Raw genomic sequence first — 13,273 nt, 5'->3', positions numbered from 1 at the left:
ATGGACCAAGCCCAGACTTAAACTCCTATGTAGCTGAAAAGTGAGAGTTTCCCAAAGAGGAAAAATTTACGTATCACTTCTTTCTGCAGGAGATGCCAACACATAAATGATTACAAGGTAAAGAATGTTCATCCCAGTCACGACAGGAAGGAGTAAAAAAAATCAGGATAATAGCAGCCCTGGGCAGAGGTTGTTTTTCCTTTCAGTTTCAGACAAATTCACAGAGACCTCTCCTGTCCAATCACACCTGCAAAAAGACACCCATTCACATTAATGTGAACTAATTCCTTTCATGTTAAAGATATGAGATGTCAGAACCATGTCAAGTGCTCCAAAAGCAGCTCTTTAGGGCACAGCTGTTCTCCCACACTCAATAATAAAAAGAGTGTCTCTGGCATGCTTCCCCCCCATAATGGCACTCTATCACCTTAAATCGAGTTTATCAACGTATTAAAGAGCTGAACTGAGTTATTCACCAAGTAGCACGAACAGCAGCCAGCAATTCTATACATTCCACAAAGCTCTGCGCTGCCTGGCGTCTGGCACCTTCTAAACTAAGCATCTAAAACTGTGTTTCCATCCATCTAGCTGGAAGTCTTAGTATGACCCCAACTACAAGGTGTATTTTTCTTAAAGAAGGCAAGCAAATGCAATTGCTCAGAGCACTGCAACTGATCCTGACACAAAATCTTCTCCTCCCCTTTTCTTTACTTGACAGAACAACATCGTTTATAACATACTTCAAGACCAAGCTAGATTCGTTTTTCTTCACAGCTTTCTAAAAGGTCACGTGAGCCAAAAGGATCTCTTCCCAAATAACATCTGACAGCCAGATGCAAAATTAACACCCTTAATTACATCTGGCATTTCTTAGTATTCTGCCTATAGACAGACACCTACTGAAAAAGTGATATATTTGATGACACCGGCAGGTGCAGAAGCCCTATGTCACATCAGGGGGCAGAAAATTTAACGGTGGCCAAGTGCCAGAATCAGAAACAACATCACCTCTCAGCACTAAAACAAAAAAGCCTCAAACATCCATTGTACTGAACCAGTCTCCAAGACCAGATCATATTACTCACGCTTCTTGCCATGCAGAAGCTCCAGAACACAGCACTGCATATAATTCCATGCTTATTTTTAATCTAAAACAAATAAGCAGTTTTGCAGCTTTTAATGAGATTGTTGTGTCAGTCTGTTTTTCCTTCTATATGCAAATTATCAGGATACCAAGGCCACTGGGACAACAATTATTTTAAACAAAGCAATAAGGAATATTGTAACTTGTTTGCAAGAAGTCTTCTAGATCACAGCCACTCTTGAGGTTTTAGGAATAGTTTAGGATGTCTGACCTAATTGGTCTACCAGCGACAATATCATGACTGTAATTGCACTATGGATTCTTACACAGTTCTGTAACTCAGTCACACAGTATCTCAGCAGAAAGCTACTTAACCATATCTTTTTAAATAGAGATTAAGTATTTCAAACTTTGAAGACATAACCTTTTGTTAAGATAGATTTCAACAGAGAGAAAAATTGACATGCCTGACCAATCAGTAATGCTCAGTTTTGCACAAATTGATGTTACGGGTATTAGGATCAGCCTCTTAAAGCTGTAAGGGATTTTGTTTTAGCAGTGGTGTTATCGTCTAATGTTTAACAGTCAAGACACTGACAAAATCAACCATATTCACACTCTTAAGGAAGAAAATGAGAGGAGATACCAGAATAAACACGCACTAACCACATTCTGAAACAAACCAAGGCAATGTACAGGAAGCACTTTTACCTTCTTAGTCCCATTTTGGTTTTGAGGGTTTTAAAAAGACTAGATATTTCATTTAAAGAATATTTGTGGACTGCTATTTATTAGGAAAACTGTTTTGTCATAGCAGAAAAATCTGATTCTTTGCAGTTCTCCTAGCAATAATTTTTTAATCTGCGTTTTCCAGATCCCACAACAGGAGAAATTACCAGCCTACAGCAATCACCAAAACTATTTGCTATATTGTCTTATGTGGCATTTGTAATGGTATGTTTCAGTACAGTCATCTTCCAGTCTTAAAACTGTCTCTGCTCAGAAATAAAAAAAAAAAAAAAACAAAGTCATCACTTTGCTCTCTTCTTCTCTCCCTACTCCAGAGGGATTAGGTGAAAGAATTCCTTTTAGAAGCAATGCAATAAATCCAACCTAGGTTTATATCATTTCACATCAGTAAAAGACAAGTATCACCAAATCCTACTGAGATAGCCTGCAGGAAATTACAGGGATAGAGATGCTAGTGGTTCTCTATCCATTGGGACAAGCCAGGCCACTTAAATAAACGAAGTCCTAGGCAAACAGGAAATCACTGTTTTAAAGCTTTCCTTAGGGTATGATCCTGGAGGATCATTTATTAAAAAGGTATTTCTCCAAAGCAAAACACTTAACTTTGAGGCCAAAAAAATCGCTCCCTTTTCCAGTGTAATTTGGTGTGCATTCTTTTTAAGTGTCTCTCCTTCCCTCTCTTTCATCTTCGGGTTGTGTTTGTATAAAATAAGGAAGCAGAGATAACTTGCCAAGACAGTTACATAAAATCAGTATAATTACATGTCAGTAATATTTTCTTAGCTGTTTTTTGGCTGGTCTGGTACATTAGATGCTGCAACCTTTCTGTTACAAGCACCTGATCACAGGTGTTTTAGATGTTGATCACAGATCCCCTCAAAGAGATAAGGATTTCAAAAAACGCTGCACTTTTGAAGTACAGAGCCATACTTGTTAGCATATGAACTTGTGTAAGAAATTTGCATTAATTTAATCCTATGTATGCTCACAGAAATATCCTTCTATCCAGTAGTTTTGTACAAGGAAGTCTAAAATGTACAAGCTACATCAGCAGTCAAGTTGAGACACTGAAATAAAACAAAGCTGGAACATCCTCATTTAGCATGTATAATTAATCACTTAATGCATTAAAACTACATGCAAACAGGCTTAACTGTGTGTAAGACTTCGCTATGTTTCCTGATTGCATTTTCTTTAGAACACATCCTGTTAGAAAAGGAGGCACACAGCTGTCCCAATTTAAAACACGTGTGTGCATCCCCATTTAATGGTGGGGTGGGACTGGAAATAAAGGAAGCAACATCCGTCCCAGCACTACCTGCTGACTTCCATCCTCAAGAGCAGGCAAAGAAACACAAAAGACCACAATCATGATCTGAAAAAAAAAGTATTTTAAGCTACTTTCTAACCCCAATGCATCTAACCTATTTCTGTCAATTCCTTTAACAAATACTACTTATGCCAGGGTCATTGTACAATCAGAAGAATCTCAAGAAAAGCTGAATTGACCACTTGCCACTGCTCCCACATTCTCTTCTGAATAAAAAAGGGCACTTATCCAGCTTACTGTTCTCCTTCCCACCCCACCATTACCAACTCCGTTTGACATTCAGTGGAATTCACTCGAGAAAAGAATCTCTGTATTTTTCAGAGTTAAAGCACTGAATTCTCACGGTTCATTGAAGGACCATTCTGCTCAGCCAAGCCAGCAAAGGGGATGGATGGCATGTGCTACTTTGCTAGCATGACCTCATCTCGGGATATCACATTTACCTGTTTCACGGGAAAGCTTACAAGGTATCTGAATGCATACTTGGACATTAAACAATGTTTTCTTTTTGAAGAGATGTACAGGATAGTTAAAACCCAAGAAGTTCTGAGATTACAGTAAATCTTTTACACCAACCAACTGACACACAAGGTATTTTTAAACCTCCCTAAAACTGCAGAAGGTTGCATAATTACAACGTGGGAGCTAACTTTTCCACCCAACACTCTCCCAATTCTGTATTGTACGTTGTAACAGCAAAGCTGCATTACAAAGCTTCTCCCTTTTCATTACAAAGGTTTTGACCACCCCGCTTCCAAAGGCCATGACCTGTGGTTCCCTCTTCTCTCGCTTGCTGCCCTCAGTCTCTCAGTGAAGTTCCACCACTCTAACGGGAAAAACTGACGCCAACAACGCAGAAAGCCAAGCGCAGGATTTTGTTTGCAGGAATGCACCGCTCTCAGCTCAGGCATCCGCGCGCCCTGTACTGTGGTAACCTGTTTCAGGAGCAAGAACTGCGGGGCTTGCCCCTTGGGAGCGAGCCGGCCGTGCCCTCGGCTCCGCGATGGGGCGGGCTCGGTGGTCCCCGGAGCGAGCACACAGCTCCACTAAAGCGTGAGCCAGCTGCCGGCATCCCGCAAACATTTGGAACGAACCTTCGACCTCCCGTGCCCGGCAGTGGCACCGATGCAATTCCTCGTCACTAGGGAAAGCAGTAGTAGATCAAGGCTGATTTAACCTCGAACGCCCAGTGCCGCTGCTGGGAACGGGAAAACCACATAAACGCGACCTCCATTACCAAGGCGCTGAAGGAAGGGGAGGCTGCCCCGGGCACAGAGCTGGAGCATCCTGAGCGCCACTGACACCGCGGCTTCTCCCGGCAGCCGGCTCGGGGCAGCGCTTCCCGCCGCCGCCGGGGACCTCCCGGCACGGCCCCTCCCAGGCGCGGCGCGGAGACACCCGCGGGCCGCCTTCCCCGTGACAGGGGACGGCCCCGGGCCGCCTTCCCCGTGACAGGGGGATAGCCCGGCGGAGGAGCAGCGCCCAGCCGCCCGCACGCCCTCCGCTCACCCCGGCGCCCTCCGCGCCAACAGCCGGGGCGGTGGGCGCGGCTCCTGCCCCTTCCCCACGGTCGCCCCCCGGCCCCGCTCACCGGCGTAGAAGCGGATGAGGCAGCCGGTCTCCGAGTCCATGCCCTCCTCCTGCACCCGCCACAGGTCCCGGAAGCCCAGCTGGGAGAGGTAGTCGTTCTGGATCTGCAGCGGCTTCTCGTGGGCCTCCAGCCGCCGGCTGGTCTCCCCGTGCAGCTGTACGTACAGGGCGGGCGGCCCCGCTGGCTGCTCCCGCCCGCCGGCCGCGCCCGCCGGCACCCCCACCGCCCGCCCCGGGGGCAGCTCTCCCGGGCAGGGGGGGCCCCGGCCCGGCCCCGCACCTGCTTCTTCCACCCCGTCGGGGGGCGCCGGCTCCACCTCCAGCTCGTCCGAAGAGGACGAGCCACCGCCGCCGCCGCTGCTGTAGGGGTCCAGCCGGTCGGAGACGCTCTCGGCGCTGGGGCTGAAGCTCTCGGTGTCGGAGCCGGTCGGCCCGAGCTCCCCCAGCAGGGAAGGGCAGGAAAGCGGCGGCCCGGCAAGGTACAGTTCGGCCGGCGGCGCTCCGGGGCTAAAGTCGGAGGGCGCCGGGCTCGGCCGGCCGCCGGCCAAGTCACTCTCCTCGGCGCCGCTGCACAGCGGCAGGCGGTCGGGCCGCGCCGCTTCCCCGCAGCCTCCTCCGGACAGCCCGCTCCGCGTTCCCTGCCGGCTCCTGGGCTTCTCGTCCGGCTGCGGCCGCAGCCCCTCGGCCGCGGGCGGCGCCTCGGCGGGGCCCGCCGGCGGCTCGGGCGGGGGTTGCGGCGGCGGCGGCGGCGCGCCCGCCTTGCCCAGCACTCGCACCACGCTGCTGCCGCCCCGGTGGCCGAGCTGCTGCAGCCGGGCGGCCACCTCGGCCGCCGTGGTCTCTAGGGTGCAGAGCACCGGGCGCAGGTAGCAGTTCATGTGCCGCTCGTAGACGTGGACGCAGCCCCGCTGCAGGTCCCGCCGCACCCAGTCCCGTTCCGGGGGCTGCAGGGGCTGCAGCTGCCGGGGCGGCTTCAGCAGCAGCAGCGCCTTCCTGTCCAAGCTGCGGGTGCCCAGCGAAGGGGCCGGGGCGCCGCCGGCAGAGGGGGAGGCGGCGGAGAGGTTCCTCTTCAACCTCCCCCGCCGCAGGAGCAGGGAGTTAGCGCTGCCGGCCCCGCCGGGGGCCGCCGGAGTCCCGCTGGCCGCCAGTGCCGCGGGAGGAGCGAAGCCGCCGGCTCCCCCTCGCCTCCGCCGCGGGCCGGCGGCTGCTTTGCCGTCCAGCTGCCCGCCGCCGCCCGACGGCTCCGCGCCGCTCTCCTCCTGACTCCTCCTGCCCGGGGAGCCGCTCTCCGGCTCCCCCCGCCCGCTTCCCGCCGCCGGGGCTTCTGCCGCTCGCTGCTGCGCGGGCTCCATCGCCGCGGGGCCGGGGATGCCGCCGCCGCCGCCGCCCTGCTGGGATCGCCGCTCGGCGCGGCGCGGGGGGGCCGAGCGGAGCGCGGCGCCGCGTCCCGGGGGTGGAGGGGATTACGTAGCAGCCGCGGGAAGCATTCCGCCGGTGCCTGGCTCAGTCCCGCTGCCCGGCTGTCGCCAGCGCCATTAAGGAGGGAGGCAGGCAGGCGAGGAGCGAGCGATCCCGCCGCCGTCCGCCGCTCCCCGCGCGCGCGCGGCTCATGAATATTAACCAGCCCACGGGGAGCGAAGGAGGCTCGCGAGGGTGACGCCACCGCTCGCGCGGCGGGGCGGGGCCTCGCCGATAAACACAGCGTGACTCCCAGCCGGCCCGGGCGACGCGCGGGGGCCGCTGGGAGCTGTAGTCCCGCGGCGGCCGCAAGTCCCGGCAGCGCCGCGGCTTCCCGCCGGCCCCGGGGGCCGCGCAGGCTCCGGGGCGGGAGCGCGGGCGGGAGGCCGGGGCTCGCCGGCAGCGTCGCCGCTCCCTCACGGCGCGGGGCTGAATGCCTGTTAAAATTATAAAATTATTCCAGGACTTTGTCCCGCGCTCCATGTTTGTGTTCCTTAGGTCTGGTGGGAGGGTCGGGCAGGTCCAGTGACCGCGCTCGCCCCGCTCTGCCCAGCCTGACGTGTTCTCCCCGCTGGCTGCCTCGGCGCAGAACCCGAGCACTGAGCCCAGGCAGTCTTCTCCTCTGAAGAGGGAGATGATTTTTCCAGATCCAAGATGGAGAGAGACATGGAAATGTGGGTGGAAACATGTATGTGTATATACGCACACATACCGTAAGAAGAGCTGCTTTGTGAGTAGACACAGAGAAGGTTTCAGTGCCTTTAGTCTGCCATTGTGTTTCAGGGACTAAACTTACCTAGGATGCCTACTTGTAGAAGATCGCTGAGAAGCAGCCATTAAGTGGAAACATTTTTTTTTTTTCAAAAAAACGTGTCCCAAGATTTAAAACAAATTACTGAAAAGAAAAATCTGATACATTCAATTAGCAGTGTAAACATGTGAGTTTTTATACTTCAAGGACACCATACTGTGGAATTCAGAGAAATCTCTTGTGCTTGTGGAGATGTTTTAGCTGAGTAATGCCGGCTGGATGGGGCTTTAACTGCCTGAGATCTCTCCTTTTTAATGCATTTTGTAAAATCACAGTGAAGCATCTTGCCAGATACTCACGAAAAATGCAATAGACTGCAATAAATTGGGAGTTCCGGGCAATTGACCAGTTATGTCAATATTAGGGGAGATAAATCATCACTAAGAATCCTGAGATAAACTCCTAGCGAAACATTATTTTTAGCTGGTCGGTCTTTTTAGTGCACACGTGTAGTATATGAACCCCAAAGTAAACCAGAACCATAATAAAATTAAGGTTTACTTCTAATAAAACATTTCTCCACACTTCCACATTATTGTGTTCGTACCACATAGAAGCAGACGAAACAGGGCACGGCAAATAACTTACAATGCAACCATGTAGCTGCCTTTTTAAAGTTTTTTTTAACAACAAAGCTGACATTCACTGTGTGTGAAAACCACCCACTTTCCGAACAGAACAATCTGAAAATTAACTGTTCTGATTGTGGAGTTTGTGTCGAGCCATATCTAGAGTTGCAGTCACCAGAAGGATCTTCTTTGGAATTCAAGAGCACAAACTGACAGAGGATGACAGCAGCACTTGGCCATTAAAGACTTAAACTGGTACCCAAAACCTCCTCTGACAGTGGCAAAGGTCAGAACTGAGCAGACGAGCTTTGGTTCTGGCTATTTGATGTATTCTGATTTATTTCTGCTGCTTTGCACCACCCTTGTGCCACCTACTTCACAGAGGTTACACCAGGTCCCCTCGATTTAAATGTGTGAGAGAAATGTTCTACATGCAAACACACACACACAGAAAGACACACACACTCAGAAGGAGACAGCAAGCTCTAGGGACATTATTGTTAATGCTGATACTTAAAATGTTTCTAGCAAACAGTTTCCAACCCTTCTCTTCTTTGCTGGGAGTGGCAAGAGAGATCTGCCTTTCTCAAACTGTTCAAATACCTGAATGTTCATCCACACACAGAAAAAGTACAGAACACAGAACCAAAGAGATATCTCCTGGGGCTTCCAGTTTTGTCCCTTGTGGCTGGAGATGCCACATCCTACATGTTAGTGAGGTCCCCCTAACACAGCAGATAAACAAGCTGAACATCAGTTTGAACTGAGCTCAGCTGATTTGTCCTCTGCCCTAACTGGAAGACTGTCCCAGGGCAACCCTGTCCTCCCTGTTGGGACATTCCTTCCAGTTTTCGGCCTGAATTTCACACTTGGGTAGCCTATACACATTTGCTCACATGCCAGCATTGCACTGCCCTTTGACTCAAATAGCTGTGGTTTTTTGGTTTTTTTTTTTTTTTAGCTCCAGAGCCTTTACCCCAAGGTGCTTAGAAGCAGCAACAGTATTCTCTGGCAGGCTTTGTTTCCTCTCTTGGGTAGACTTAAACACACTCTTGTTGTGTCCTCTGAGGAGATAAATCCCACAGTGTAGGAACATGCAGTTAAGGTCATTTGGACAGCCTTGGACCAGATCCTCCATGGGCTGGACTGGGCTCTGGATTTTCTCCATGAGTCCACACGGAGCAGCCGCCGACTGCGATACAACTCGGAGAAGTGGCCGGGGACTGAGCTGACCTCGCTCTCCCTCTTGCCAGGCTAACTCACCACCGCCAGCAGCCCTACTCATAAATGGTTTATGCAATTAAAAAACAAAGTAGCCGTACTAAAGTCCAAAGGGAGTGGGGAAGTTGTTGGATTTATCTCTGCCCCATGAAATTTGTTCAGGAGCAGAAGGCTGCAATGACGCTCCCGGCATCCTATGAGCCCTGAGTTGAGCTGTGAGAAGAAAAGGGAGCGTGTCGTCTATTTTCATACTTTGCTGAATATGAAGGTGATAGTTTCTGTAGTGGCCTAGCACCTCCAAATGTTAGCAGTACCCAGCCTGATTATTTTTGCATTGTGCAGGGAAGTGTGCTTGAAATCTCTAAGTATATGCATATTTAAATTGAATTCGCCAGCTTATGAGAAAGCTCTGCAATTTTCCCTTCCCTGGTATCTCATATATACTCTTAAACTCTTCTGAAATTGTGAATTTTGATAGGGATTCACTGGTGTTGTCAGACATGGGAATGGAGTTTGTGAAATTGATGTTTGACAGGAGGAAGTGGAAGGATGAAATACACATTTCCCTTTTCTAAAGTTGGACAGATGGCAGCTGTTTGGGAGACAGGTAAAATGAAACAGGGTGGTTTGCACTCTGCAGTCTTCTGACCAGACTCAGGCAATCTTGAGGAGAAGTATTCTGATTACAGGAGTTGGCAACAAAAAATGAGGGAATAAAAAGTAATTTATCCGAGATTACTATAAATTACTCCATACCAAAACTTTTTATACTGAATGAACAAATAATACACTCTCACACATAAGCGCAGGAAAATGCCAGAAGGTCTTGAGACCACAAGAAGACTTTTGAGCATAGTGTTACGCCCAGAGTTACCAGACCTTATCTGAAATCCTCACAGAGCCTGGAGCTGTTGTGATCTTCACTGTCTACGTTTGTGCTGGCAGCTGCTACGGCTACAGCAGGAGGCATCAGACTGCATACACATCCCTGGAGCTGACTGAGTAACTGCAGAGGTGCTTGGAGTGTGTTCATTCCTGCTCTTCTGAAATCTGCCTCCCCTAATTCTCACAGATTCATTTAAAGCCCTCAGGGATACACTGTGCTGTTATTAGATGTTTCTGCAAGGGAAGGGACAGATTATGGGCATCAGCTGATGTCTGTGGTTTTCCTTACTCTTTCATTATGAATATAGAAAAAAGGACCAGGTCCAGCTTATATTGCTGCTGGTTCTGTTCTTTTCTGTTCTTTGTTAGCATTATACCCCTTCATTTCTGGTAACATCTTGGTTTAGCTACAGTTAATATTTTGCCAGAAAATTCAATGATGGCTTATTTGTTTTGTCTAATTTTTCAGAAATGTCTGCTGCAGTGGGATAGTAAACAGCTTTTGTAGACTCAGTTTTACCATGAACTATACTCAAAGGGATTGTTTTTAGTTATATCAAATATGCAGTGAATACCGAGTTTCAGATTTGTTTTCAAAGATATCATTGCAAAATAATTTGCCATCATTAAATCGGAATTGCTTAATCCCCAGTCCGTGACTACAGAAAAATTGACTGACAAGTCAGTTCCGGATCAAAAGCTGAGTGCTGAGAAATGCTAGTGTGGGAAAGATTATATTTATACTTTCTCTGCTATAAGTCATCTTCAATGATGCTGCTAAATGTTCATCTGTGTTTCAAAAAGGTGTGAATCACTTTAGCGATTCCAGTTAACAAGTGAAGGTGGAGAGGGAGCTTAGAAAGAAAGAATTTAATGTCCTTCAACCCTGAAAAGTGTGAAGAAGCTTACTCAGCTCTCTTCTTTAGTAGCCTGTTTTTGTAGTAAGGGAGAATTTTTCTACAGATAACAAAGCAAGACACTCATTTCAATGTCAAAATGCTGAAACAAAAGGCATTTGCCACTGTATGTGTAATTCAGAGACCAGGAGATGGATAAGCAAAGGGACCATTTCAATTTAAACAATGTAGTAAGAATAACCTTCTTTCTAAAGAGAAATTGAATGTTGTCATATGGAAACTGTTCTCAAAATTATATTTTATCAGTAGGGATTAATTTCATTTTTCAAAATACTGGGCATGCACCTGTGCCCCTCATTCATATTTGCAATTGCCACAGCTATAGGAACAAATTGGATATACAGATAAGAAGGAACTGAAATTTTATGCTTATTGCTGCTCCAGCTGTGAACCTGGGCACAATAGTGTGTGTATGTTCCATGGCAGTTGTGCTCATCTTGGCATGTAAGGCCTTCAGTGGAGTAAGGTATTTAAGATGGTGCTTATTTAGGGAAATGTTTACTTTATAAAGTGTTCTTATATCGAGGATATGATTAAGAACTATTCTTGAACAGGAGAGTTTCCATTACTTAATGCCTGAAATAAAATTTAGAGACTGTAAGTGATCTTAGAGTTGCCCTTTTGTTTAAATATTCAGTAACATTGGATTCTTATGACCCAGGAGGTTATTTGTACCTACAGCTCCCTAAATAATTTTCAGCAAGGTTTGATCTGTGTTTCTGATTCCAAAACCACTTCCATACAAGTAATATTAGCACTACTACATGTTCTACAGCAGTGCACTTCAAAGTGCATTACAAATGAGAGTAAGTGTAAATATTTTCATAATACGGAGAGAGGATAAAAGAGGCAAGGACCTTCTTGGCTGCACATTAGACTCCTCTAAAGGTGATAGGCACAGGTCAGGTCCCCATGTTCTGAGAGTGAAGTAGCAGGCTGTGAAACTACCTTCTTGGTAAGCTGGAGTCTTGTCCCAGCTCCTTCTGGGTAGAGGGGCTGGAGGTGGGTGCAGAATCCAGCTGTGAGGTTGTTCAAGTGACAGTGATTCTCACTTGCAGTACTTGGCCACTTGAATTTCAGTTTCTTGTAGAGCTAAGCTGTATTGCTTTCAGCTAGGTGGGGTTTTCCTAAGCCAGCGGCAGCAGAGTGGTGTGGAGATCCTTTGATTACACAAATGTTTCCCGTTGTGACATGCACAGGCTGGGCTCTGTTAGCATTGCAGTTAAACAGTCGGGAGGTGCAGCTTCCTTAGCAAATTTTGGAATTCCTTCTGCAGCGAAAACTTCTTGCATCAAATGAAGAAAGAAAGAAAAGAGCAGCACCTCTACCGCAGTTCAAGGCAATGCGCAGCTGATCATGAGTTAACTGTACAGCTGAAAGCCACATGCAGAGGAAACAAACTTGAGGAAAAAGAACTTCAGCTTTGTTACACCTGGATTGATTACAGGTCTATGTTATACAATCTAGTGTTATATTAAATACTGTGTTAAAATTAAACCAGTATTTTACAAATTTTGCATTTAATTTGCATTGATACTATTTGCAAAGCCAGACTTTGTAATTGCCAGTAGACTCAGCAACACCATATACTAATCCTCTTACTCTGTCTTCAACTCTTCCATTTTAAGCTATTTGTTTTGTTTGTTGCTTTTTTAAAGAAAAAGAGCTTTGCTGCCTGTTAGATATTAATGCACTAAAAGATTCTCTTCCAGAACTTTATAAATCCTTCCTTGTAATTATTTCTTTTTATCTTTCTTCCTCATATGGCGTCTTAAGCCCTTTTTGTTTCAGAGCTCTACAACTCCTCAAGGTACAGTATTCATCACTACTGATAGTGATGGATTAATGTGGATTCATTAAGCTGCAGCCAACACAGGGTCTTGAATGTGATGGTTTTACATAATGCCCTAAATAGCATGACTGGTGCATTTGAAGTGACCCAAGAGATTCCAGCATTTTTGATATCAGCTTTTAACGAGGTTAGTCATCTCCTATTAATTCCTTTGTAAATATCTTGGAGGAAGGTTACTGTCTGTTGTTTAAGGGCTGTGCATAAAGGCCTTTCATGTGAGACTGGGGATATGTTTCTGCCATACAGTAGGTTTGGCAACAAAGTTGGCTTAGAAATGTCATGCCGCTACTCACTTGTATTTGCCTCTTCTGCGTGGTGTGTTGCCACTCCGGTGTGCCAGTATGATGGGAGCAGCACTGCCAGCAGGATAATGGGAATGTTCTGCAGTAAAACAAATCGTGCCTGAACAATCTCAGGTATCCCTTTAATACAGTAAGAATCTATCACATAAATGCAAGTTATTTATTTGTGAATGTCATAAACACTGAAGTGAGACTAGCACAGGGGAAGCTAAACCCTCAAAATATGTGTTAGTGATGATTTATCCTACAGAGTGCTATGAACAGCTGCATCTACAGTATTTTGCTTGAAGTATAAACAAAGATGCACATTATGCCCTTTGAAGCAGCCTTTTAAAATTTATTTCTTCAACACCAAAAGTGTCTCTTGTTAAGAGTAAACACAGAGATCCTCCAAGGAAATTTACAAAATAAGGCCTTATACAATTAAAATATTGGCAGGATCAACTTAGAAGTTAATACTAAGATAGTTCACTGTCACTTCTGTGGCACTCCCCAGGCACCTCT

The 13,273-nt window shown here is 47.3% G+C and overlaps 1 protein-coding gene across 1 annotated transcript in view; it reads right to left on the bottom strand.

The window, feature by feature from the left end:
• PHLPP1 (PH domain and leucine rich repeat protein phosphatase 1) overlaps positions 1 to 6,367 on the bottom strand; it is a 137,314-nt gene extending 130,947 nt beyond the window's left edge. Inside the window, exon 1 of the mRNA XM_068197935.1 lies at positions 4,756 to 6,367. Within this exon, the coding sequence (XP_068054036.1) occupies positions 4,756 to 6,106 (1,351 nt within the window). The 5' untranslated portion in view covers positions 6,107 to 6,367. The remainder of the gene's footprint in view (positions 1 to 4,755) is intronic.
• Positions 6,368 to 13,273: the final 6,906 nt, after the last annotated feature.

The sequence above is a fragment of the Anomalospiza imberbis genome, chromosome 1, assembly GCF_031753505.1.
Source record: "Anomalospiza imberbis isolate Cuckoo-Finch-1a 21T00152 chromosome 1, ASM3175350v1, whole genome shotgun sequence".
NCBI lineage: Eukaryota > Metazoa > Chordata > Aves > Passeriformes > Viduidae > Anomalospiza > Anomalospiza imberbis.
This window is presented reverse-complemented; position numbering and strand designations above follow the sequence as displayed.